General features: G+C 46.4%; 1 protein-coding gene across 5 annotated transcripts in view; it reads right to left on the bottom strand.

The window, feature by feature from the left end:
• ZNF697 (zinc finger protein 697) overlaps positions 1 to 27,307 on the bottom strand; it is a 49,755-nt gene that overhangs the window by 9,128 nt on the left and 13,320 nt on the right. For 2 of the 5 annotated variants that reach the window (XR_010750324.1, XR_010750325.1), the window contains exons 2-4: positions 7,669 to 7,948; positions 4,668 to 6,208; positions 498 to 3,617 (exon numbers count right to left, since the gene is read on the bottom strand). Coding sequence is in view for 1 of the 5 variants with exons in the window: in XM_066377300.1 (XP_066233397.1) it covers positions 4,827 to 6,208; positions 7,669 to 7,912 (1,626 nt within the window). In the remaining 4 variants the exon portion in view is untranslated. Of the gene's footprint in view, positions 1 to 356; positions 455 to 497; positions 3,618 to 4,519; positions 6,209 to 7,668; positions 7,952 to 27,307 lie in introns of those variants that run through there. The other 3 variants (XR_010750323.1, XR_010750326.1, XM_066377300.1) reach the window with 3 other exon arrangements.

Raw genomic sequence — 27,307 nt, 5'->3', positions numbered from 1 at the left:
CTGTGCTGTCTCCTTCTGCACCTTCAGAACGTGTTTATGGTCATGGTCACTGTGCTGCCTCCTTCTGCACCCTCAGAACATGTTCACGGTCACGGTCACTGTGCTGTCTCCTTCTGCAGCCTGAGAACGTGTTCATGGTCATGGTATGTCACTGTGCTGCCTCCTTCTGCACCTTCAGAATGTGTTCATGGTCATGGTATGTGGAATTGGATATGTCACCAAAAGCTAGTCCCCAGGCAGAAATGCAGTTAATGCCTCCGATGGAGGGGTTCTATCAAGCTTCAGGAAATAAAAATCTATGTTTCCTTAAAACAAACAAAACAAAACAACAAAAGGAAAACATTAGTAGAGGTTACCATTATAATTGATACAAATGTGGTTCAAGTGGTCTCATGACTTGCATTCTGCCGAAAGGCTGCAAAAGTGCAATTATTATTTCATTTCCTGCTGTAATCTGCAATAGAAAAAAAGTGATCTCAACTAAATTAGGAGAGTTTTGTTCTGTCTCTATGGATACTAAAATAATAATAATAATAATAATAATAATAATAACAACAGGTTTTAATGAGTTGTTTGAGATGTGCCAGGAAAAGAAAATTAGCTGTACATTCTGACATTTTGGTAAACTGGATCGAAAGACAATATTTGCCCACGTCCACAGTGCAGAAAGCATGTGGTGAGTGTGCTCTTTTCCCACAAGGTCTCTGTTTTACAGGATGTCATTGCTCTATTTACTTCAAATGGTCTGTGCTTGAACTCCTGGGTCTTTTCATACATCCCGTTGTTTGTTACTGGCTCATTCTCAGGAGAGAGTGGTTCACGGAGATACAATCAAGCCACTGGCACATTTCCTAAGTGGTAGGTTTCAGGAATTGCAACATTAGTGTTCTTCTCACTTTGTTATAAATTACTTCCTGTTGAAACTCTCCAATTTTCAGGTATGTAGATAGGTTTTTTCTAGTTTCCAGTAGCAATTTAATACACACACCCCAATTACATACACTGATTAATTTATTTCATCTAGAATTCTGAAAATGAACAAACCCAAACTGTGAGCTCTGAGCCACTATCTCAGATAAGAGAGAACCTAGTTTTTAAAACATTGCATATGTTTTTATGCCTGATTTCACATATTTTCTGATAATCAAGAAACATCACTTGAATAAAGATTTATATGGAATCTGAAAAAAATAAAATAAAAATAAACACAGGAGTCAGCAAACTTTCTGTAAAGAACCAGATAGTAAATATCTTAGGACTACGAGCCATAGAGTCTCTGTCCCAACTACTCAACCTTGCCATTGTAATCCAAAAGCAGCTACAGACAACATGTAAGCAGTCTCTATGGGTCTGATTATATTCCAATACAATTTTACTTACAAAAAGAGGCAGGCTGGACTTGGTGGTTTGCTTACCCTTGTTTTACCAGAAACTATTAGTATTTTGAAAATCAAATTGTACTTGTGAATACAGCTTTCACAGAGTGAACTGACATTTAATGGGTGACAAATAAAGACTAAAGAATGATATGGTAAAAGACTGATATGGATTTAATGACAAATATTCCATATTGGTTGCTTGAACACCAGAATGCTGTCCAGGGAACCATCATTAAATAAAACAACCTGAAAGTAAGGCAATTCACACATACAAAAACACACACTCACACAAAACCTGTTATTTTTAGGGTCATTAAATGATTCACGATTTTAACAAACAGCTGTAAAATAACATTACAGTGAAGTGTGCACAAACTTCAGAAATATAGTTCAGATTGTCTATGAACACAGGTTCTTAATTTGTACTTTTTCACATATGTACAGCCTCCTGATCTTGTAGAGACTACACGGCTCATGGGGTTACCTTGTCACCTCCTCCTTCCAACTCGGAGCTCAAGATTTAAGCCAGCCACTTAACCTATTTAATCTGCTCCAGATTCTGCTCAGTAAAGCGCAGCCTGAACTTGACCAAACTCCCGGGAAACAAATGATACACTTGCCTCCACCTTCGCTAATGAATTGGTAGGAATCTTCAGATTAACATCTGTAAGGGTAAACCACAGTTAAGAGAGTTTGAGAAATACTATTATTCTAAAACTAAATACAAGAAACCACCTCCTGAATGCATTTAACCTCACTTAATGCAGATAATGTTCCCTGAAGAATTGTAAGAAAAAATGGAATCACATTATAGATGCACCATGACAGTGAGTGTTCATGTTGATCTGTTTCTTTCTGCTAAGGGGTTTGATCAAGGAGGGGATACTGAAGTAGTAACTGACTCTGTTATCCATGGTAACAGAAAGAACAAGTGAGGTCAATGAAATCCAAAGATATCAACTGCCTCTACATTATTTACATTAGCTTCAATCTCCTCACTGCCTATTGAACTCTTTCTGAAAAACTGCTAGTATGTAACATATTTGATGCAGGCGAGACTGTGCAACAGTATAACCATGGCAGCAAAAGCCAAATAATCCATGAAGTGGATAGTCAACCCATGAAGAATCAAAAGTTCAATGACATTTCATAGGCATAGACTTGAGGAAACTTAAAAGCAACTGGAAGAGGTAGATGTGCATGGAAAAAAAACCCAAAGGAGTAAGATTACCTACAAATGGGCTATACCATATTATTTTCAGGTGAGTCTCATACACTTCACATTCAGATTATAAAATTCATAATAAATAATGAACACTTGCTTTGCTCATATCACTCTCAACTAAAAGAAAATTAAAAAATGTGTTTTCTAAACTATCTATATTTTGTAAATCTATTTGCATTTGTGAATAACAATAATCTGACTAAGAGGTCAAGATCAGTAAGCATTATGCAAGCACAGAATTCTCAGGGATTTTTTTAAGTGTTTTTATAATGAAAACATGCTTTCCTAAAGTCCCCAGAGGTTTTTTGCTAGAATGCAACTGATAAATATAAATTACTGGCCTCCCCAGAAAATTTGCTAAATGGTAAAAACAATCTTGTAGTTGTTTTCTTCCCTTCACGTGTGTCCAACAGTTTGTGAAGATGCTTCCACAAAAAGTCCAGGGTAACGATCACTAGAGGTGAAAACAGGCTGCTTCCCACAACTCTAACTCCTACAGACTAACCTAGGGGAGCGGTTTTCAGCACAGGCACCTGACATCTACACAACAGTCACCGAACTACAGACCCTACTAGAAATGTAACATACCTAGGACACCCTAATCACATGACAAAGACCAGCTTTGTCAACAAGGACATCTTTGGCCCTTCTAGCCCAGCCTTAAGGTTTTCATCAAGCAATCAAGCGTACGAATTTCAGTGTCCTTGTTTTATTATATAAATCACAACAGGTAAGTCTTCCTAGCAGCTGAGCTGGAGAGCACAGAAGGTCAGACCACACATATTCCACAACTGTCACAGCCTCTCCTCAGAACAGCCTTCGGCACTCCTGTCCCCAGGCTTTCGCTAAAACAGGGGTCATAATACCGGTCTACCTCACAAAGCTGTGAGAAACAGCTAACAATCATTAAAAAGCATAGAGCACTTTACAAATAGAAAAGTGCTAGTTTGGCATTTATAGAACCACCGGAAAACATTCATTGCTTGTGCTATTTGGTAATTTGGCGTTTATACCTCTCGCTGCTTGTGCCCTCCTTGTATAAAACCTGGAACTTTCTACTGTGCCTCTCTGTGTAGGAAAAAGAAGTTTCTACTCAGAATAGAGCCCAGATTAATATGGGTGGAGGTGGGGGTTCTATTATCTCCCCCATTGCTATGGAGCAGGAGGGGTACACAGAAAGCAAAGGCAAAAGAGACAATGAAGCCTTGAACTCCATGAACACATGAACTTTTGCTTTCCGGTGTTTCTCACACACCACCAGCAAAACTCTTTTGAGCTGGTTGACCTTTGTAGCAGGTCACTGGGGCAACTGTTGAAGGTCCGAGTTTCACTTGAAATGATCATGAGGCTGTTTCGGGAAAGGGCATGTCATACAGATCTGGGATTTCCCTGCACATAAAAGATCACAAGGAGGACCTGAAAGGAACACGTAGCCAGGCACACACCTGCCACTGAGGGCCAGGGTCTGCTTACCCACACAGACCACATTGACCTAGCATGAAGCTAGAGCATTTCAAAGGAAGTAGCAAAGAACCAGGCATGAAGACCAGGATTTCCCAGATCTGAAAAAGTTAAGAGTGAATTTCTAAGAGCTTCATCTTTGAAATGAGGGTGTATAGCTTTTCTCCCCTGGATGCTTCAAAATAGCAGCTATCTGTGGCTCAGAGAAAGGAAGAGGGTGCAATATATCCTCTCCTACAGGGCTGGCAATGTTCCTCTACTTTTCATGAGACTAAAGCTGATGTGGGGGGACAGGGTAAATTGTTTAACACTTCGTAGGTCCAGGACAGAAATATTCACATCCACCTTTTATTTTATACCGTAACCCTCACTCCAACCACACCCTCTCCCGTGATTCCCCCAGGCCTTCACAGCCCAACCTCCTCTATTCCCGCCATCCTGTTCCCTCCCCTAACCCCGTCACCCCCCCTTCCACAAGGTCCTCAAAGTGCCTGCTCCGCTCCTATAGCGTGGGTTTGAAGAAGTCAGCATGCTCAGGCACATCTCTCAAAGTTTCTTGGTTGGGGAGGAGGCAGGAGAATTATAGCAGTCCAAAAAAACACCTCTCAACCCTCCCTTCCTTCAGGACCCAGAACACCAAAAGGCTCCCTAACCACTCATATTGTCCCTCCCGCCCCTTCCCATTTGCTTCTATAGGATCTGTCCCCAGAACACCTACGCCTCACGTGCTCCCAACAGGGCAGCCTCCCTGAGTCCCAGCCCTAGCACAGGTGCAGCTTCTGGTGCTGCGCGAGGTGCGTTTTGTAGCGGAAGCCCTTGCCACAGCCCGCGCACTTGTGCGGCTTATTGCCGGTGTGAATGCGGCGGTGTCGGATCAGGTGCGAACTCTGGATGAAGCTCTTGCCACACTCGATACACGTGTAGGGCTTCTCGCCCGTGTGCGTGCGCTGGTGCTGCGTGAGAGTGGAGAAGTCGCTGAAGCGCTTCTCGCACTGGCCACAGCGGAACGGCTTCTCGCCCGTGTGCACGCGCAGGTGGTTGACCAGGTGCGAGTTGCGGCCGAAGCCCTTGCCGCACTCCCGGCACACGTAAGGCCGCTCGCCCGAGTGCGTGCGCTTGTGCGTGAAGAGGTGCGAGCTGACGCTGAAGGTCTCGCCGCACTCAGAGCACATGTAGGGCTTCTCGCCCGTGTGCACGCGCTGGTGCTTCACCAGGTCCGAGCGCCAGCTAAAGCGCTTGCCGCACTCACCGCAGCCGTGGGGCTTCTCGCCGGTGTGGATGCGCTGGTGGTTCGCCAGGTGCGAGCGGCGCACGAAGCCCTTGCCGCACTCGCCACAGGCGAAGGGCCGCAGTGTTGCGGGCCCGGCGCCAATGGCGACCGCGTGCGCGCGCCGGTGGCTCAGCAGGTGCGAGCTGAGGCTGAAGGTTTCGCCGCACTCGGGGCACGGGTAGGGCTTCTCGCCCGTGTGCAGCCGCCGGTGCTTGAGCAGGTCCGCGCGCCAGCTGAAGCTCTTGCCGCAGTCGCCGCACAGGTTGGGCCTCTCGCCCGTGTGTAGGCGCAAGTGGTTGGTCAGGTAGGTGTTGCGGCTGAAGCCCTTGCCGCACTCTCCGCAGCGAAAGGGTTTCTCGCGCGGGGGCCGGGCCAGCGTAGGCCCCGCCCCAAAGCTCCCTGCGCCACACTCCTCCGCCAGGCCGAACGGCTCCAGGGTGGCCACCGCGGCCGCTTCCGCCAGGCGGTGGATGCGCTGGTGTTGCAGGAAGGCGGTGCCCGGGCTGAAGCTCTCCCCGCAATCGGGGCAGATCGTGGGCGCATCCATGATACTAGCCATCAGACTATCCAACTCCCCGATATCCACAGCCATGGGGTGGTGCAGCCGGCGGAAGCGGCGGGTGGCCGACCTGTTCCCGCGGTGCCCACTCCCCAGGGAGAGGTGCCGCCTCCAGGGGAGCACGGGCGGCGGCGGCTGCTCCTCATCCTCCTCAAGCCGATCCTCGCCTGCACTCTCCTCCTCCTCTTCCCTGAGGCTCGGGGATACGCTGTCGGACTCAGACAGTCCTGGGAACATGGCCATCTCGGCTACGCCGGATTGGTCGTCCTCTTCCTCTCGGAGAGCAACCACTTCTTCCTTACTCAGCAGCCCCTCTGCAACAAAAGGGTGACAATGGGAGTGACTGTACTTGGAGCTCAAAAAGTAAACCCGGAGGAAATCAGTCTCAGGAAGTGTGGGTGCCACGGAGTAATTAATCCCCTCCCCCGGGTACTCCCAACCTCACTCCAAAGTCCCTGAGATTACACTTGATGCTTCTTGGAGAAGTAAGGCCTAAAGGAGCATATGCTCCCAAACCTGGGAAACGCTCACTCACCTGCCCCCCCCTGCCCCTCCCCTCCCCCCCCTCCCCCCCCCCGCCCCTCCCCTCCCCCCCCTCCCCCCCCCCCCCGTGGCTGACCAGTTCTCTCTGGGCCCAGGCCACACCCACTGTCCTGAGGCTCCACTGTTAAGAGTCATCTTAAGGCCTGTCTGGTCAGGTCTGGCCAGGTAGGGGGAACCCATGAGATCACGGAAGAGATTTGCTCACTCTAAGAGCGACCCATACCTTTTAAGGCCCTAGCCTCCAAGATAAGACTACTCTAGCCAACCACAGCAAAAGCCCATCTGGCCTAACCTGGCCTAACCAGGCCTAACCAGGCCCTGGACTGATTTTGAAAATGTGGGTGGTCATTCTGCAACAGCTTAAGGTGGAACAATACACCAAACACACCCCAACCTGAGGGCTTTCCTATCTAAGGGGGGTAGGGAAGATGTAGGGGGAAGCAGAAGTGAGCACAGCCTAGAGGCTAGCCCAGCACACACACTGTCTTTGGCTGCCTGTGTCCAGGCAGAGGACTCTCCAGAAAGTCACTGGATATGAGAGAACTCTTGCTTGTGTGGACTGCCAGGGCCTGGGATGCTGGGTGAGTTCCAGGGAAAAGAATGCAATCTCACAGCCCTGACCATAAGGTATTTCAGCTCCTTTCTGTCCCCGAGGCACACACAGGGCAGGATAGAGTAAGAAATGCCCCTAGACAGAATTGAGTACAGATGGAGTGCCCAGCATGTACTGTTTTCAAGTCAGGAACAGCAAAAGATTGAACAGAGAGGCCTTGGGTTCTCTGAGAATTAGCCACATGAACCTGGGTAGGTCACTTACCACTGAGTTTATTTATCTGCAAACAAGGTGATGACAATAATTGTAAACATGAATACTTTGCTCAGCACTGTGCTTAGTAAGCCTTTGTATGCGGCAACTTATCTAACTCTCCCGACAACCTGAGGAGGTGGGTTCTAATATTACCTGTGTTCCCTCTTGTGTTGTTCTAAAGCAGTATTCTGTATACTGTCAAGTGCCACACCAATGACTGCCCTCTTCACCCATTTACCATCACAGCCCACCTCACACTGGACTGAAGAAAAGAACATTTCTCAGGCTTAAGATGGTGCAGGTTGGTCTTAATGGCCTCCTCTGGAGAGCTCCCACACAATGCCGCTTCTGGGTATAACTCTGGAGGAGCTGAGAATAAGTGTAAGCGGGGCAACTTCCTGGAGACTGTAGCTTTTTCCTCACCTGTGCAAATGTCAGACACTAGTTCCTGCTCCTCTGAGTGGCCTCTCGGAGCTTCATCCTCTGGGTTGGAGCCCATCTCCTGCTCCAGGGCACTGCCTCTCTTGTCTGCGTCTTCTGAGTTAGAACCCATTTCTGTCTCGTGTGGGTCCCCATCCCTGTCCTCAGAGTTCTCAAAATCGGAGCCCATCCCTGTGTCTTCTGAGTCCAGGGATTCACACACACCCTGTTTGTCTTCTTGTTCCATTCGGGACAAAGGGGACAAGGAGGTAACTGGGGATCCCTGCTGCGGACAAAACACACAGATAAAGGTCACAACAGTCTGGCCTTATTCCCTCACCTCATCTGCCTCTGAATTCCAGTGGCACAGTCCAATAAAGTGGTCAGAGTTCCAAGCCTCAGATGGCACAGCACACCTCTGCGCCACTCATGTCTTAAGGTAAACATCCTAGAGCAAAGGAGGTTGGTCTGGGCCAGAGGACAGTGGCAGCTCACCCTGAGGCCATACTAAATGTTTCCACCTGGGAAGTGGGTGAGTCTATTGACATGGTATTGTAGCTTTAACCATGGGGGGTTAATGACATTCTCATTTTACAACTCAGAAAATACTCAAAAAGAAGACCCACTACCCTAAGGCTAACATGTAAGATGTAAAGTGGTGTACAAACCAATTTTGTGGCCTCCAAGTTACCTGTATTCCTTACTTTTATTAAAGCTTGCCCTCCTCTAAATATATACAAATACATACAATTTGTATTTGTCAATTAGACCTCAAGCCCACAGCAATCTTGGGAGGATTTAGCTAATCAGGAGTAAACCTGTAAGGAGCCAGAGGAAAAGTACATTCAAGACACAAGAATAGGCTTTGGTCAGGTTGCTCAATTGATAACGGCATCATCCTGATAAGCTAAGGTTGCAAGTTCAACCCCTTGGTTCTGGCACAATCTATCAATGTACATGTAAATAAGTGGAACAACTAATCTTCTGCATGTGCTCACTCTATCTCTCTCTCCCTCCCCCCTCCTTCCTCTCTAAAACCAATGAATAATTTGATTAATTTAATTTTAAAAAAACGACATAAGAATAACAGAAGCATTCATATACTAACTTCTGATCTAGGATCATGTCACTAGGAGCAGCACCAACCTGGCTTTGTGTTGAGGATCAAGCTTTCATAGATCTGTTGGGGATGGATGGAAGAAATGTGGGGACCCTCTATGTTAGAAGCCATCCCTATAGCCTTATTACAGAGTTATATGTATACTTTAATTGTAGAGAGCCCTTAACAGAGCATGCTCCTGGCATAATCGGAAACCCCTCTACAGAACATGCCAACATGGGAACTATAGGGGAAAAAATACCTCAGATTCCTAAACCTTTTGTAGATGTCAAATTTGCATTTCAAATTTAAAGGGCCCCCTGCCAACACTGAGCCATGGAGCCAAAAATAATTTACTTCTGCCATCCATCACTCCTCCAGCTTAGCTCATGACAGCCAAGCAGTTTATAGGTCAAGGATCTTGGACTAAGACTTTCAAGTGTCCAGCTCTCTCTGCCTCAGCAGCCCCCAAACAGAACTTACAAGAACATGGCTAAGCAAGATGCCCCTTTCTTGGCTGGGAGCTTTTCCTGCCTCCACTGAGGACTTCCCCAAGGCAGCCTCGGCTCTCCAGAAACTCAGAGTGGAAAGCAGAAGCCATTCTGGCTGAGCCAGCCTCACGTGAGAGCCCAAAGAAAGTCAGTTAACCTCACTTCACATGGTTCTACTTGTTTCAGTGTGTTCATCAGCGCAAAGTGGATAATGCTCTTTAACCTTCCTCACAGGCACGGTATTGGAAGCAAATATTATAAAAAGCACTCTGGAAATTACTGTGTCAAGGAACTGATACTCTGAGTTTTAAAAATGTGGTATAAACATGGGGTTTCTCTTTTTATTTTTATTTTTTTTAACAGAGACAAAGAGAGAGTCAGAGAGAGGGATAGATAGGGACAGACAGACAGGAACGGAGAGAGGTGAGAAGCATCAATGATCAGTTTTTCGTTGTGGTACTTCAGTTGTTCATTGATTGCTTTCTCATATGTGCCCTGACCAGGGGGCTACAGCAGACCGAGTAACCCCTTGCTCAAGCCAGCGACCTTGGGTCCAAGCTGGTGAGCTTTGCTCAAACCAGATGAGCCCGCGCTCAAGCTGGCGACCTCGGGGTCTCAAACCTGGGCTCTCTGCATCCCAGTCCAACGCTCTATCCACTGCACCACCACCTAGTCAAGCAGAGTTTCTCTTTTGAATGTGGAATACGCACATTATTTCTCTTTTTAAGTCCTAATGCCATTTGAGCACACCTCAAGATACACAGGCACCACCAAAATTTTGGCTGACTTAACGCCCCAAAGACCTATTATGCCCTTTCTCAGAAATGCATACTCCGTAGATCAGGGTGAAAAACTAAGCCCTTCTCCTCACTACCACAGGAAAATGGCTGTGCCTGTGACTGGGCAGTCAACAGTGTCCTGGAATGCAGCTGAGTCCCTTTAGAATGCATTCTGTTTAAGATGCCCGGTTTCAAACACTCAGTATTAGGCGTACAAATCCCATTAAAGTCATACACCTTTTAAGAGGTCCATCCCACAAGGGACTACTAACCCTCAACCACTTGTATCCATCACTTCTTGCTTCCTGGTGCAGTACACAGGTACATCCCATGAGTTTTCATATGCAATACACCCCAAAGGTGAGGGGTGCAGAGATAAGAGTTGGGTTTTCAAATGTGTTTTTAAGACCTCTTGGTTTGCTAGTGGATAAAGACAGCAGAGGGAGGGAAGGAAATTTAGGGGGAACTAATCAATGTTTTTGGCCAATCTGAGACCAACCAGCAAGAATTTTACATCAGTAAGAGAACCATATGTGTCATCAGAAACTCATACAACTAAAATGGCAGGGTATGGTGCCCAGAATGGTACAGAAGTGGCTACAGCTCTCTAGCCTGAAAAGTGGGGTTTTGGGGTCCATCCTAGGAAACCAGGAAGCTTAAGGTTTCACATCAAGCCCAGTTGAGAAGGACAGAGCACCTTTGTAGAAGGTACCTCAGATACAGCAAAAACAAAAGGACTTTCTGATCTATGACTTATTGGGAACCAAGAGATGCTTCATACTAAAGGTACTAAATAAAGAAACATAGTTTTTCTGGTTTTAAAGGAGGATGGGGGGGGGGGTGGGGAAGAGTCTGAGTCTTCACTTAGGGCTGACATATTAAGTTCACAATGTTGCCACAATCGAGTTAAAGAGGGTGTGGGCTCCCAAAGGAAGCATGTCTATGACCTCATTCATACCAGGGGAGACATGAGAAGGTATGCTCTGAAAAGAGGGGGCAGCTCCTGTCAGTAAAGAGACACCATTCAGTATACAACATCTACTCTGCTCAAGTTTATTATAAAAGGCATTACATTAGTGCAGAACTGGCAATCTGCATGCCCCAAACGTAGGCTCAGTCCCATTGACGACACTACATCACTGGGTTCTAGGCAGCTATGAAGTAATGCAAATGGCTTCTTAAGAGGTAAGGCAAGGAAGTCACAATATATTATTAGATAGGAACTGGTTGGTTTAAAAATAGTCTCATTATGTCTATTAGTATATGCACACTAGCATACACAGGTATACACAGGTCCAGAGAGGAAAACTAGAAGATTATTAAAATATTAAACACCTCTTGGTCACTTCTAGGAGCTCTGTTATCATTTTTTTTTAAGTGAGAGGCTGGAGGCAGACAGACAGGCTCCCATATGTACCCTGACCAGGATCCACCTGGCAGGTCCCCTACCAGGCGATGCTCTGCCCATGTGCTGCTCCATTGCTCGGCAACCAAGCTATTTTAGTGCCTGAGGCAAGGCTATGGAGCCATCCTCAGTGCCCAGGTCCAGCTTGCTGGAACCATTAGAGCCATGGCTGCAGGAGGGGAAGAGAAAGAGAAAGAAGGGGGAGGGGTGGAGAAGCAGTTGGTTGCTTCTCTTGTATGCCCTGACCAGGAATCGAGGAGCTCTATATCATTTAATCTTTAACAACACACACACCAAAGAAGCAAGGTATTATTTTCAATTTCAGAGATGAAAAAAATAGGCACAGAAGTAAAGAGGCTAGCTCAAGACCATAAGATCTTAAGTGGCAGAGCAGGATTCAAACCCCTGTGGTCTAGCTCCAGTGTCCACATTCTTAACCAGAAGCTGGTATGGTAATCAAGACTTTTCCTTTTTGTGAATATCTGTGTATTCACAGTAAAGATTTATTTTTATCAGCGAAAAGCGCCAACTTTGTTTTAAACCTGACAAGACACATAAAAGAATAACAAACCTATGATTATTCTAGAGGCAACAAAAAGGAAGATGAGGACGAGTTGTGATTACTTCAATCCAGAAGACTTTAATTTTCAGAAACGTTATCTAGACACTGTCAACAGCTATCTAAGCACATTTTGTTCCAGCTACTTTCCAATTCATTCTCAAAATAAAAACTAGCAACATATTTTCTTAAGCAAGGCCAGGTTGAACAAAGAGTCACTGTGACAGCTTTGTGGCTAGACTGACCTAGGTTCAAAGCCACTGCTCTCTGTCAGCTACTCTATGCAAGTTACTTAGCTTTGCTGAACCTCAAAGTCAGCACCCATAAAAACAAGTATGCTTCCTCCAATCATACAATATTTTTGTAAAAGTAGCTGCCACACAGTAGAGACATGGTAATTGGTAGTTATAAAAATTTAGCTAACTTCTTAATTTAAAAAATTATAGGCCCTGGCCGGTTGGCTCAGTGGTAGAGCTTCGGCCTGGCGTGCAGAAGTCCCGGGTTCAATTCCCGGCCAGGGCACACAGGAGAAGCGCCCATCTGCTTCTCCACCCCTCCCCCTCTCCTTCCTCTCTGTCTCTCTCTTCCCCTCCCGCAGCCGAGGCTCCACTGGAGCAAAGATGGCCCGGGCGCTGGGGATGGCTCCTTGGCCTCTGCCCCAGGCGCTAGAGTCGCTCTGGTCGCGACAGAGCAACACCCCGGAGGGGCAGAGCATCGCCCCCTGGTGGGCAGAGCATTGCCCCTGGTGGGCGTGCCGAGTGGATCCCGGTCAGGCGCATGCGGGAGTCTGTCTGACTGTCTCTCCCCGTTTCCAGCTTCAGAAAAATACAAAAAAAAAAAAAAATTATAAACACACACCTTCTAAATTGAGGGTCACAGCTCTATTTGCCAAGAATGGCTTTTGGCCAGGACAAGCAGAGCTGACCAGCTGTATTAATGACTAGCCTACCTGTGGAGACAAGAGCCAGGGAGGGGCTAGTTTCTTGGGGATCTGGGGCAAAGAAAACAAGGTTCAGTTCCATATAGTTTGGAGATGTTGACAACCCATCCTCTATACAGAAAGTATATGTCTACAGCTGAATAAGGTAGGTGATTCAACAAACTCTGACATAAACCATCTGTAAGGGAGCTCTTCTCCCTCCAGAAGGAGAGATATTTAAGGAGAAAAAGCCTTTTAAGAGGTGTCCCACAGAGATAGAGGTAGCGGTGGGAGCAGTCAGGCAGACAAGATTAATTCTGCATCTAGAATTCTAATCCCTGAATTAGCAGCAATGGATGATAGCCCTTGTTTTTGGTCAGCTACATCCTAAAACCAGGGCTATCACACTGTGCTGTGTGACTTCAAGTATCCGCCCCCTCTGAGCTTCTGTTTGATGAGGAGGTTGGGTCTGAATCTTCTAGTTCAGCGGTTCTCAACCTGTGGGTCGCGACCCCGGCATATTTCCGATGGCTTTAGCCGCTAAGAAGCCGCACTACCGTCTGTAGCAGTGCTATTCAGCTTGAACACACGCCATTATGGACGTGCATTCCAAACTGAATGCCTGCGGTCATGCGCAGATGTGATTGCATCATCCGTCCGGGGGCCTAAGGGGCGGGGGAAGCGAGCCTGCGAGACAGCCTGCTGGTGTAAAAAAGGTTTATAATTTAAAAACAGTACACACACTATACACACAATACTGTGTAAGCATAAGGTGCTTTGTGTGTAATCATTACACAGTACACAAAGCAGCTTACACTTACACAAAGCACTATACATTTACACAGTGTGAACTACATCGGTCTTATACTATAAGAGACCACTATAAGATGTAGTTCACACTGTTCCCCAATGTATAATTATCTCCCATATCTCCCACTATTTTCCCATATTCCAAATGAGGAAACTGCTGAAATCAGCGATTTCCGGCATTGAATCCACCTCCTATTGATTTCATTGGGAGTGCGGAGGATTTTGTGGAAGAGAGCTCCGGAGAATCTCGGGTTACCACACAATCCGCCACAGCCTCCTTCTGATTTCAATGAGAGGCGGAGAAATGACAGTTTCCGACACATTTCTTCCTCTCCTATTCAAGTCAATGGGAGGCCGCAGCAGATTCCGCTCAAATATAGAGCATGTTGCTTAATTTTTTCCACGCTAGAACTTTTCCTAGAGCAGAAAAACTCGAAAGGTGGAATCCGCCACCCCCAATAGACTGAAAGAGGCCTCACACTGAGAAATCTGCTGTGTGGATTCTGCAGTGTAAAAGATCTGGATTCTGCAGTGTAAAAGATCTGCCTCCTTATAGAAGTCTATTGGGGGTGGCAGATTCCACCTTTGGAATTTTTCTGCTCTAGGAAAAGTTCTAGCGTGGAAATAATTAAGCAACATGCTCTATATTTGAGCGGAATCTGCTGCGGCCTCCCATTGACTTGAATAGGAGAGGAAGAAATGTGTCGGAACTGCATTTCTGCCGTACAGGGGATCTCTCTTCTGCGGAATCCAATGGGTCTCCCATTGAAGTAAATGAGATGTGGATTCCACCGCAGAAATTGCTGCTTTATAGTGTGAAAGAGCCCTGAAAGATACCATGCTGTGCAGAAACTGCAGTGTATCCTATGACGTAGTTCACACTGTTCTATATGGAAAAATTGCCACTAATCTGGAAAAAACAGATCCATTAGTTAAGCAGCTATTTACAGAATAGTAGCCCCAATACACTAGGTAAGGAGGTCCATTAGTAATAAATATTTCTCAATATGTAATTAAATATTGTTTTTGTGATTAATCACTATGTTTAAATTATGTTTGATTTGTAGCAATGAGAATACATAATGCATATCAGGTATTTACATTCCGAATCATAACTGTAGCAAAATTACAGCTATGAAGTAGCCACCAAAATTATTTTTTGGTTTGGGGTCACCGCAACATGAGGAACTGTATTGCGGGGTCACGGCATTAGAAAGGTTGAGAACCACTGTTCTAGTTTATCGTATGACGTGCAGGTCAGTCAATCCAGGGAGGCACTGTTGTCAGTTTCATTAGACATTTCAGTGGCAGCTTGCTTACTTAACAGGCACAGCAGCAAGCTGCAAGGTCCCCAGACACACACCATGAACAACAACAACAACAACACCATCACCATCACCACCAATGACACCGTCACCACCACCACACTTTTCTCTTAGATACAGATCACTTCAGGGTGGCATCAGCCAACTTTGCCAAGACCATTCAAATCCTAGGTTTTAGAACTTGCAATATGTTCATGTCCCCTCCTCCCACCCCGTACTCCCCAACTCAAAAAAAAGTAATGTTTATTACCCTATAAAGTCACTAGGAAAATGCTAAAATGCTTTCTAGACAAACTCAACTCCATTTGAATCAGGTAGGTTTGAAAATAATACTACAGAGTGGAAGAAAATATGATAAAGTTTGATGGAAAAAAGGGGAGGGAGAAAAGGAAAGAAGGAATGAGGTGGGGGAAGTAAAGCCAGCAGCAGAGCCAGAATTGAAATGAGTTTATTGGCACATTTTCCCAAAGGTCCCCACTGGGGTTACCCAGACACCTGGGCCTTACCAACAGCAACGACCCTATCACTTTATAAATTTGACCTAATTTCCTGCAAAGGGGTTGGGGCAGACAAGTGCACACTTCTCCTCTACCTTCCTAAAAGATAAACCACCGACTGACTCTCTTGGCACAGGACCCCACCCTATCTTGGCACCTTCCGGCCAGGGATGGCCGTGGGGAGGGAGGGGCTCACAGACCTCTGGGCCTTTGCTGTGAGCTGGTCACCCACAGGTCAGCCAAGGCAGCTGATACAGCACTTGAGCAGGTCCCTCTCATTTGCCTCCAATAATTCCATGAGAGTCATCCACCCTGTTTTACATGTGAAGAGGGCTGAGGCTTAGCAACTTGAGCTCCAGGTGACAACTCCCAAGTAGAGTCAGGACTCAGACCAGCATTTCTGGCTCCCTGCCATCCCATTTCCCATTCCCCCAGTTTTTTGGGACATAGAAGCAGCAAGGGAGGGCATGTCATCAGCGAGGCCAGGAGGGACCCAACTAGCAGCCTCTGCCCGCAGAATGGTGAGAGGAAGGAGCCAGAAGTCTGAGCAAAGACCTCTGCCACTCCCCTACCCACCCACACACTAGGCCAGGGGTCCCCAAACTACAGCCCGTGGGCCACATGTGGCCCCCTGAGGCCATTTATCCGGCCCCCGCCACACTTCCAGAAAGGGCACCTCTTTCATTGGTGGTCAGTGAGAGGAGCATAGTTCCCATTGAAATACTGGTCAGTTTGTTGATTTAAATTTACTTGTTCTTTATTTTAAATATTGTATTCGTTCCCATTTTGTTTTTTTACTTTAAAATAAGATACGTGCAGTGTGCACAGTGATTTGTTCATAGTTGTTTTTTTTAGTCCGGCCCTCCAATGGTCTGAGGGACAGTGAACTGGCCCCCTGTGTAAAAAGTTTGGGGACCCCTGCACTAGGCAATGCCGCGGAGTCATGTGCCAAGGCCACTGTCACATGGCCTTGGGCCAGGCCTGCAGTGGGGCCGTCAAGTTGGGGAAGGAAGCGGGCAGGCGCTGGCCAGGAGCAGCTAGCTCCCTCTCTGCCTCCTCTGGGCCTGCAGCTCCTTTCCTGTCTCCCTGTCCTCTCGCTGGTCCCCGCCTTACCTCCCCACAGCAAGCCCCTTCCCACGCCCCAATGCACCGCACTCTCCCAAGGGAGGGTGTCTATGCAGAGGCCAGGCCAGGCCGCCCGGCTGGATAGAAGGCTGGAAAACAATTTCTCTGCGGTTCCAAAGGCTGAACTCATGACCATAACGGGGGGCTAACCAGGGATTACAGGGGGTTAATCATTTGTCTGTCTTCAGTACCAAATGAGTAAACAGTCAACTAGCCTCTCAGAGGACATGGCCATGAGGGTCCTGCCTCCGCACTCTGGTCAGAAGGAACCCTGAGGGCAAAGAAATCCACCGCACCAATTTGCAGGGGACACTGCCAGGAGAAGTTGTCCACATCCGTGGTGGCAGCTGAATTCCCCAGTTCCAGACCCAGACTGCCCAACCCAAAGTGCCAGACTCAGATAGACTGCTGTACAAGGTGAATGTTAATTCAGACAGAAAGCTAAGTATTAACCACGCTCCAGACAGGAGAAGCTAAAATCATGTGATTTCCTCCTTGTGGTTACTGCTTTTTCACCTGAGAGGAAGTCCAAGCTGAAAAAAGAGAAAGGCTCAAAACCAAGGCAACTGAGAAATCAGCTTACAACCCCACTGGCCAGAGGTAGCCTGAGAGACTCCTTCCAATCTCCAGGGTCAAGAATAGCACTATGTCCTTGGGGTCAGGCATTTCCTGTCTGCTGGTTGGGCCGGGGCCCCTCAGTTTGGCCAGAGGACCTCAGCTTGTCAGAGCTGCCAAGCCTTCACCAGCACACAGTAAGAATTATTGCAGTGCAGAGAGATTCTAAGAACCATGAAAAGTGAGACCATCTGCCCTTAGATGAGAAAGTGAGACCATCTGCCCTCAAAAGATAAAAGTTTTTAGGCAGAAATTCAATTATCCCTACTTTACACTTAGAATGTTGTACGTGCTACAGAGAATCCTCCTCGTCATGATTCCTCACCCCCCTTGGCATCACCATGACCTGTACACACCCTCAGCTTCTTTCCTTACCCAGCACCAAGCAGCCCTCAGGAGAATTATCTTTAGATACTCCCTCAGCATGTTCAAATGTTCAACAGTTGTATTTCATGGAGTCATAGACTTATCTCAAACTCCTTCTACAGACAGGAAACTGAGGCTCAGAGAGGGAAAGTGACCAGGTCAGGAATTGAACGGCGGTATGCTAGAAGAGTTATGTTCAAATGCTCATTTTTCTGATGTCAATTTCTTTAACATAAAAAACCACTTCAGGCCTGACCTGTGGTGGCGCAGTGGATCAAGCGTCGACCTGGAATGCTGAGGTCGCTGGTTCAAAACCCTGGGCTTGCCTGGTCAAGGCACAAATGGGAGTTGATGCTTCCTGCTCCTCCCCCCTTCTCTCTCTCTCTCTCTCTTCTCTAAAATGAATAAATAAAAATAAAAATAAAAAAAATTAAAAAAAACCACTTCAAAAATAGCCAGCCACAGAAATCTGGGGTATTATACTTCTTTGGCTGGTTTCACACTTTTTGTTCAGGGTACTCCAGAGAAACAAAACCAACAGAAAGTTATTAAGGAAGCGGCTCATAGGATTCTGGTCACTGGCAAATTCAAAACCTGCAGGGTGGCCCAGCAGACTGGAGACTCAGAGCCGATGCTGTAGTTTCAGTCCGAAGCCCTGCTGGAGAATTCCTCCTTGCTCAGGGAAATCAGTCTTTTTGTTCTGTTCAGGCCTTCACCTGAGTGGGGGACTTCCACCCTCAATTATGGAGGGCAACCTGTTTTACTCCAAGTCCATCAATTTAAATATTAATCTTATCTAAAAACTCTGCCACAGAAACACCCAGAATAATGTTTGACCCAATATCCATGTACCTGTGTGGCCCAGTCAAATTGATGCATAAAATTAACCATCACACACACTGTAGCTAAAAAATACAGTCTGTGATAATTCCATCATATGTCAAAATGTAGTCATAAACCCTTTTGTTTGTCATAAGGCCTCTACACAGCCATTTTCAATTCATGGAACACAAACTATTTAAATTCTGTGGCGCACCAAAAAATATATTTTGCCAACCTGACAAAAAAAAAATAGGTATAATTTTGATTCATTCATACCACACAGCTATCGTTGTGTTGGCTGTTGTCATCATTTTATTCGACACTCTAAGGGAAAAGAGGTCAGTGCCCCTGACTAAATATTAATAGTTGGGTACTGCATGTTTTAAAAATTCTCATGGTACTCGCGTTGAAAATCACTACTCTATCCAACTGTTGAATGGGCTCTCTGTAGAGGGCAAGCATGAATCAAAATTAACCTTAAAGATCTACACAGACATATGTGTATACAGGCACGCATCTCCACAGCAGAAAGGAATGCAATTTAATAATCTATTTCACTGAAGGACAAAAGAGAAAACAGAATGCAAAGGGTTGTATGTAGGAGACGAGAGTTGTTAACAAGCAGCTTTGTTCTGGGAGAGTTGATGTTGGAATCCCGTATTAAAGTTACTACATGGGGCCAGGTGACCTCAGGGAGACTTTTCTAACCCAGATAATTCTGTGATCATATTTCCACTGGAATGAGCAGTCACTAAGAGATTGTTCATCATCACAAATAAGAACAGAGAAGGGTTGGGAACAAAGGGTTTAAGGCCTACATTCAGTTGCCCCAGTTCCCCACTGCAGATTCAACAGGAAAAACTGCTCTTCTGATTCTCTGCCCAGAATAACTGTTTGGCGCTGTAGATAAAGAAAGGCTGGCATGTTCCTCCCAGTTCAGTTCAGCAGTGGGTGAGTGACCCCTCAGCAAATAATCTGCCACGGTGTCTTCCAACAAAGAGAAAGCAGGAATAAAATGTAGAGATGTCACCTGATAACTTCCATTTTCCTGTCCGATTAAAATATAAACTCCATAGCTAGGCTGTTTTCAGCATAAAGCGAAACATTTACGGACACTGAAAAACACTTTAAAAAAAAAATACTTGTGACCTGGCCGGTTGGCTCCATAGTAGAGTGTCAGCCTGGCATGTGGAAGTCCTAGGTTTGATTCCCAGAGAACACAGAAGTGACCATCTGCTTTCTCCACCCCTCCCCCTTCTCTCTTTTCTCCTTCCACATGTGCCATGGCTTGGTTTGTGCAAGTTGGCCCTGGGTGCTGAGGATAGCTCCATAGCCTCATTTCAGGTGCTAAAATAGCTTGATTGCCAAGCAATGGAGCAACAGCCCCAGATGCACTGAGCATCACCTGGTAGGGGACTTGTCAGGTAGATCCTGGTTGGGCACATGAGGAAGTTTGTCTTTGCCTCTCTGTCTCTTATTTAATTAAAAAATAAATACTTAAAATAAAATACTTGTGCTATCTTGTTTCCTTAAAAATAGCATTATCAGCAAAACCCAGATCACAGGAAACTATAAGACACATGTTCCAGTTTCAACAATGAGAAAAATGGCAAGAAAAAAATAGAAAAGAGAAAAACGTATTTAGTAAAAAAACTTGAGATGTATCAACTAACCTTGGTGCTTAGACCTTATTGAATCCAAATTCAAATGAACTACAAAATAAATTACAAGGCAATTGGGGAATTGTAAATACTGGTATTTGATATTCAGAAATTGTTCGCTTTTTAAGGTGTTGATACTGGGGTTAAGTTTACAAAGAGTTCTTATATCTTTAAGAAGTACATAATGAAATATTTACAGGTGAAATGTTATTTCTAGAATTTGAAATGATATCTAGGCCTAGCTGGTTTGCTTAGTGGATAGAGTGTTGAGCCAGCATGCAGATGTCCTGGGTTCAATCCCGAGTCAGAGCACACATGAGAAGCAGCCTCTCCCCACCCTCTCCCCCTTCTCTCTCTTCCCCTCTCACAGTCAGTGGCTTGACTGGTTGGAGCATTGGGCCCAGGTGCTGAGGATAGCTCAGTTGATTTAGGCATGGACCTCAGCGGGGTTGCCGGGTTGAGCCCTATCAGGGTGCATGCAGGAGTCTGTCTCACTATCTCCCCTCCTGTCACTTAAAAAAAAATGAAATAAAGAAAGAAATGATGTCTAGAATTCCAGGACAAAAGGAAAAAGGCAGGGATACAGAATAAACAGGATGGCTATATATGGGTCACTGTTGAAGCTGGCTGGTGGCACGTGTAGTATTATTATATTACATTGTCTGCTTTTGTATTTGCTAGAAAACTTCCTAACAAAAAACTTTAATGGAAAACAAAGTATTTTTTCCTGAAATTTAAGGATGATCATATTTATTTAAATTCTGAGCAGACCATAATAAAATGTCAGTGACTTCCACAAAAGGATCAGCCTGCTTTGACTAGTTATGCCAAATCTGAAGTAATTACAATGCCTAATATTGAATCCAACACCCATGGGAACTGGGGGAGAGGCAGCAGGGTAAAGTGGCTAAAGAAACTTAAGTTTGATGCTTTTGAGTCTTTTTTTAACTTATTTTGTTATAGAGGAATGGCTGTTATATCCAAAATAGAATCAGAATCCTGGTTCCGCTTTCATATTTCTGAAGAACTCCGAGAAGAATGCTGCTACAGCCAGTGCTTGTTTAATTCCACCATTAGTTCAGCAACTCTACACTCAAGACCAAGGAGAAATACACCTGCCTGGAGGACCTGGCATGACAACTCCGGAAGAGGGATGCCTCATCCCCAGGAAAGTCAAACTGAGAAAAGATGCAACTGTCCCACATTGCTAATTGGTCATCCCCAGACTGACCTCCTAAGGGGATGAAAAATGTAAAGGCGTGTGTAAATGAACAGATAATGTACTAATAACTTATGAACATATGATCTCTATGAGATGAACCCTGGCAGGAATAGGTACTTGGCTAGTCCAAATCGAGAACTTGTAAATTTAGCCAGTGTCCTTCTTGGAGAAACTCTGAAGCTGCCATCCAGATTTACTCACACCACATTCCAAAGTGACTGGCTTGAAGATACCACAGTCCCACCATAGGCTGGAAACCAAAAACTCGCAGATATTTTCCTCCTTAGTCAAGGGTGCACAGTAAGTCTGATGCACAGAACCTGTCATAGGGCACAGTTTCCATCCAGGAGGTGACACATCTCTTTTAAGAAGGTCATGAAGCCCTGGCTGGCTTGCTTAGTGGTAGAGCATCAGCCCAGTGTGTGTAAGTCCTGGGTTCGATTCCCGGCCAGGGCACACAGGAGAGGCATCCATCTGCTTCTCCACCCTTCCCCCTCTCCTTTCTCTCTTTCTCTCTTTTTCTTCCCCTCCTGCAGCAAAACCTCCATTGCAGCAAAGTTGGCCTGGGTGCTGAGGATGGCTCCATGGCCTCCACCTCAGGTGCTAGAATGGCTCCAATTACAGCAGAGCAATGCCCCAGATGGGCAGAGCATCGCCCCCTGGTGGGCATGCCAGGTGGATCCCGGTCAGGCGCATGCAGGAGTCTGTCTCTCTGCCTCCCCTCCTTTCACTTCAGAAAAATACAGAAAAGAAAAAAAAAAGGTCGTGACATCCAGGGCTCACTGACTGCTTGAATACCTTAATTTTCATGTCAGGCTCAAGCTCCTTGGGTTCCTTATGTCCCTTTTAATTCCAGTGCCTAGCATTTCCCAGAGCAGTAGTCCAATACCAGCTTGCAAGCAGAATAACGGTATATTCCATAAGCATGGGTTCTTATTCTTCAGAGTCATGAAACCTTATGAAACTCCCTAAAACATTGTGAATGTGCCTGTAGAAACTCTTTCCTGAGAAGGCTCAGGGCTCTCCCTTAGCCTCTGCAAGGATTCATGGCACAAAAAGAAAACAAACACCCTGTTATAAACCGCTACCACAAGGTTGTACGAATTATTCCTGATCGCAGTATTTCAGACATCACCCAGAGTGGTTTTGGGGGAGGGGTAAGAGCAATTTCATCACTAGATGCCATGAACCCTTGGCTGGACTGCTGAAGAAGGGAGCTACTGACTGTAAATCCCAAATCAGGCAGTAGCACAAATATTTCAGTACATTTCAAAAAGGGAATGATGGAGCCAGATGAGAAACCTTGCAAATGCAACCTGCCTGCTCCCGTCTGCTGACCTCGGCTAGCACCCTGCTTTATAGGTGAGTCAGGCAATAAAGGCCCAGAGAGGTTAATGGCAGACATAAGCTTAAATCACTGACATTTCAACTTTTGTTCCAATCCTCTTTCTCCACACCCACCAGAGCCTGCTGTGCTTGCTAGTACACACTGGTGTCGGGTGCTCCCAGCATCACTAGTTCACCTGCTTTCGCTCCCTAATCACTCATGTTATGCAGCAGGTGCATGAAGAGGGAGTCAAGTTGTTCTTCAAGCCTCAAATACTGCCTCCTGGGGATAGCTCTTTTTTTTTTTTTTTTTTTGCATTTTTTGCATTTTTCTGAAGCTGGAAACGGGGAGGCAGTCAGACAGACTCCCGCATGCGCCTGACCAGGATCCACCCGGCACGCCCACCAGGGGGCGATGCTCTGCCCATCTGGGGCGTCGCTCTGTCGTGACCAGAGCCACTCTAGCGCCTGGGGCAGAGGCCAAGAAGCCATCCCCAGGGCCCGGGCCATCTTTTTGCTCCAATGGAGCCCCGGCTGCGGGAGGGGAAGAGAGAGACAGAGAGGAAGGAGAGGGGGAGGGGTGGAGAAGCAGATGGGCGCCTCTCCTGTGTGCCCTGGCCGGGAATCGAACCTGGGACTTCTGCACGCCAGGCCGACGCTCTACCACTGAGCCAACCGGCCAGGGCCAGGGGATAGCTCATTTATGCAAGTCTGACCCCAGGTTTACGGCTCCCATCAGCTACTTACTTGCGCAGTGAGTCAAAGCACATTAATCAAGCCCTCACCTATCCAGGACACAAAATGCTTTGTTTTGTTAGTTAATCCTTCCCTTCTCAAAGGGAAAAATTTTAAATCTGGCCAAAGTCACCAACTCATTCCTAACAAATCCTCCGAGTGTTAGCAAAATCATCCTGCCTGCAAATAATTACACAGAAATACGCAGTGAAGAAGGGGATTCTGGGAGTGACACAAAACTGCAGCACAAGGAGCCCAGCTCACACTCATGGTGAGTAAGGCAGTGCGTCACCCAGGCTAGGCCATCATGGCCCATGACAACTATTTCCCAGATTCACTCTCGTTTCTACTGCAGCTTTTTGCTCCTACCTTAATGTGCGTTCTGTGTGGGAGGTGGTGCTAAATGGGCCAGGTGGCAGGCCAGCAACAAGCTAAATTGTGCTCAAGAGATTATACCCACAGATCATCATAGAATTTAACTTTTTGTTGTTGTCGAACATTTCTTAAAGGGGTCTCTAATTAAACAGCTAAGGCATCTGAGGACGAGAGAAGTTCTTGCTGAATTCACAAAGCTAGGAAGCAGGTGGCCAGACTGGCACACCATTCAGGTCATCTGATTCCTCTCACGTTCAGTCTCTCCCACCAGACCCTCCCAACCAGCTGTGTCATCTGTGTCAGCTAATGGCTCTGGCTTTACCGACAGCAGTAAACTCCTTTTTCCTTCCCATTTTTCTTGTTCCTTCCCAGATCACTGCTTTTTTTCCTCCTGTAATTTCAATCATTTTTCCTCTAAAAAAATGTAAAAAATGTTCTTCAAACTCAACTTCCTGAGATTCTCCGTAACGGTCTCTGATGTAAGAGGTATTGAGTTGTCTACTTTTTGTCTTAGAGAAAACAAAAAGTTTTGTTGGCTAGAAAAAAAGAAAACAGACATCTGAATTAGCATTGACTTAATGGAGTGGTATGGTAAATATTTAATAATTCCCAGTCCTTGATAAAGCCTAGAAAACATCAACCTGAAAAATTAGTGCTGGTTATGCTCTTTTAAAATAATCTTTAGCCCTGGTGGTTGACTCAGTGGTAGAGTGTCGGCCTGGCGTGCGGAAGTCCCAGGTTCGATTCCCGGCCAGGGAACACAGGAGAGGCGCCCATCTGCTTCTCCACCCCTCCCCCTCTCCTTCCTCTCTGTCTCTCTCTTCCCCTCCCACAGCCGAGGTTCCATTGGAGCAAAAGATGGTCCGGGCACTGGGGATGGCTCCTTGGCCTCTGCCCCAGGTGCTAGAGTGGCTCTGGTCACGACAGAGCGACGCCCCGGATGGGCAGAGCATCGCCCCCTGGTGGGCGTGCCGGGTGGATCCTGGTCAGGCGCATGCGGGAGTCTGTCTGACTGCCTCCCCGTTTCCAGCTTCAGAAAAATACAAAAAAATAATAATAATAATAATAAAAATAAAATAATCTTTAAAGAACTTTTTTCTTTTCTTTTTTTTTTAAGTGAGATGGGGAGATAGTGAGACAGACTCCTGCATGCGCTGGGACCAGTATCCACCCAACAACCCCCTTATGGGGAAGATGCGAAGCAGTTGAGCCACTAGATGCAGGAGAAGAGGGAGGGGAGAGGGACGGAGAAGCAGTTGGTGGCTTCTCCTGTGTGCCCTGATGAGGGATTCAAGCTGAAGACTCTCTATTCACTGAACAAACTGGCCAGGGCCTAAAGACCTTTTTCCAATCAAACTGTGAACCTCTCATTAGAAAAAAAAAAAGTGGAAACCGTATGCCAGGCGGTAAGCACAGTGGATAGAGAGTCGGCCTGCGACGCTGAGGGCCCAGGTTAGAAACCCCAAGGCTATCGGTTGAATATGGGATCATCTGGCTTGAGCACAGGCTCTCCAGCTTGAGTGTGGGATTATAGACATGACCCCATGGTCTCTGGCTTGAGCCCAAAGTTGCTGACTTGAGCAAGGGGTCACTGGCTTGGCTGGAGCCCCCAGGTCAAAGCACTTATGAGAAAGCAATCAATGAACAACTAAGGTGCCACAACTATGAGTTGATACTTCTCATCTCCCTTCCTGTCTGTCCCTTTCTTCTGCACTGTCATTTATTAAAAGTCTAAAATTAATAATCATACTATAATACATTTGCTTCTGCAGTGCCATTTTTTGGCCAGTCTTACAGGCTGTTGGGAAAAAGAGGGACAGGTGTCAGTGTGCTAACATTGTCCCCACACACATCAGGGTCCCAGTGAACCGTGGGCTACCCAGATGTGAGCCATCTCAGGGAAAGTCATTAATTGTTAACATTTAGTGAGTCAGGCTCACATTAGTATCAGCTATAATTTTCAATCTTCCAAATCAGGCGGTCTCTTCTTTGACCTCACCAACACTGTCAAGTGCGTGTGGCACATATATCGGGATGCAGGCCATCACTACAGAAGTCCTGCTGAGGTGCTCGCCTTGGATATTCTCTCCTTCCTTTGCATCCAGGGTTCTGCTCCGTCTTAGTAATTTTCATATTTCACTCACTGCCCTGAGTCTCCTCTTCTTAACTCCTAAAACAGGTCAGCCTTCAAAATTCTTACTTACCTTTCTTCTCCCTCTCCCTCCCCTTCAATCATTTGGCCCCTTCCCATAGTTTTAAATAAACCCCTCCTCTGTCCGTCCAGAGATGTCACAAATTTGAACCTCTTGCCCAATCCCTCACCTGCACTCCAGGTCCATGTCTAATGATATACCCATCATTGCAACTGAGGAACTTAATAGCCCCTTCCAGTCCTAAAAAGCTACCCAGTATGTCACATGGGGCACAGGACAGGACAGGAGGCAGCTGAAGGAATGGAGGGGGCATAGCACTTGTTAAGTCATCAACAGATCTGGTTTCTTTTTTAAGTGAGAGGAAGGGAGACAGAGAGACAGATTCCTGCATGTTCCCCTACCGGGATCCACCCAGCAACCCTGTCTAGAGCTGATGCTCAAATCAACTGAGCTCTTTTCAGTGGCTGAGGCTGACAGCTTAGACCAACAAGCTATTCTCAGCACCCAGGGCAATGCTGGATGAGTCACTGGCTGCAGGAGGGGAAGAGAGAGAGAGAGAGAGAGAAGAGGGAGGGGGAAGAGTAGCAGATAGGCACTTCTCCTGTGTGCCCTGACGAGGAATTGAACCCGGACATCCATACATCGGGCAGACACTCCATCCATTGAACCAGCCAGTGAGGGCTCAAACTTGGTTTCAAATAGAGAAGTTTGCCTCTTATATACTAAATGCCCACCAAGACAGTTATTTCTCCTCTTTGAGTCTTAGTGTCCTCATCTATACAATGGGTAAAACAACTTACCTTGAAAGACTGTTGTCAAGACTAAATGAATTTCCATTTGTAACATATCTGGCCCTGGTCATATGGCAGCGGTTCTCAACCTGTGGGTCGCGACCCTGGCGGGGGTCGAACGACCAAAACACAGGAGTCGCCTAAAGCCATCGGGGTCGCGACCCATAGTTGAGAAATATGTATTTCCGATGGCTTTAGGCGACCCGTGTTTTGGTCGTTCGACCCCTACCGGGGTCGCAACCCACAGGTTGAGAACCGCTGTCATATGGGAAAACTTTCTTCTCTTCCCAAATCTTTGTTACAGATCAGCTCCTCCAGTCACTGTCCATTTCTGTTAAGGCTTCCCTGTTCTTACTCATCAGGCTCAAACCCTAGAGTCAGCACTGACCCTTCCTCACCCCTTTCAATCAAATCATTTCTGAAGTCCTTCCTTTTACTTCTTCCCTTTCGTTGCCATTGCCACATCACCGAGGTAGACTCTTACCAGTTCCATGCACCTACATGGCACTCACTGCAAGATCAATGCTAGAACATGGTTGCCAGGCCTGGCCAAATAGCTCAGTTGAT

The sequence above is a fragment of the Saccopteryx leptura genome, chromosome 3, assembly GCF_036850995.1.
Source record: "Saccopteryx leptura isolate mSacLep1 chromosome 3, mSacLep1_pri_phased_curated, whole genome shotgun sequence".
NCBI lineage: Eukaryota > Metazoa > Chordata > Mammalia > Chiroptera > Emballonuridae > Saccopteryx > Saccopteryx leptura.
This window is presented reverse-complemented; position numbering and strand designations above follow the sequence as displayed.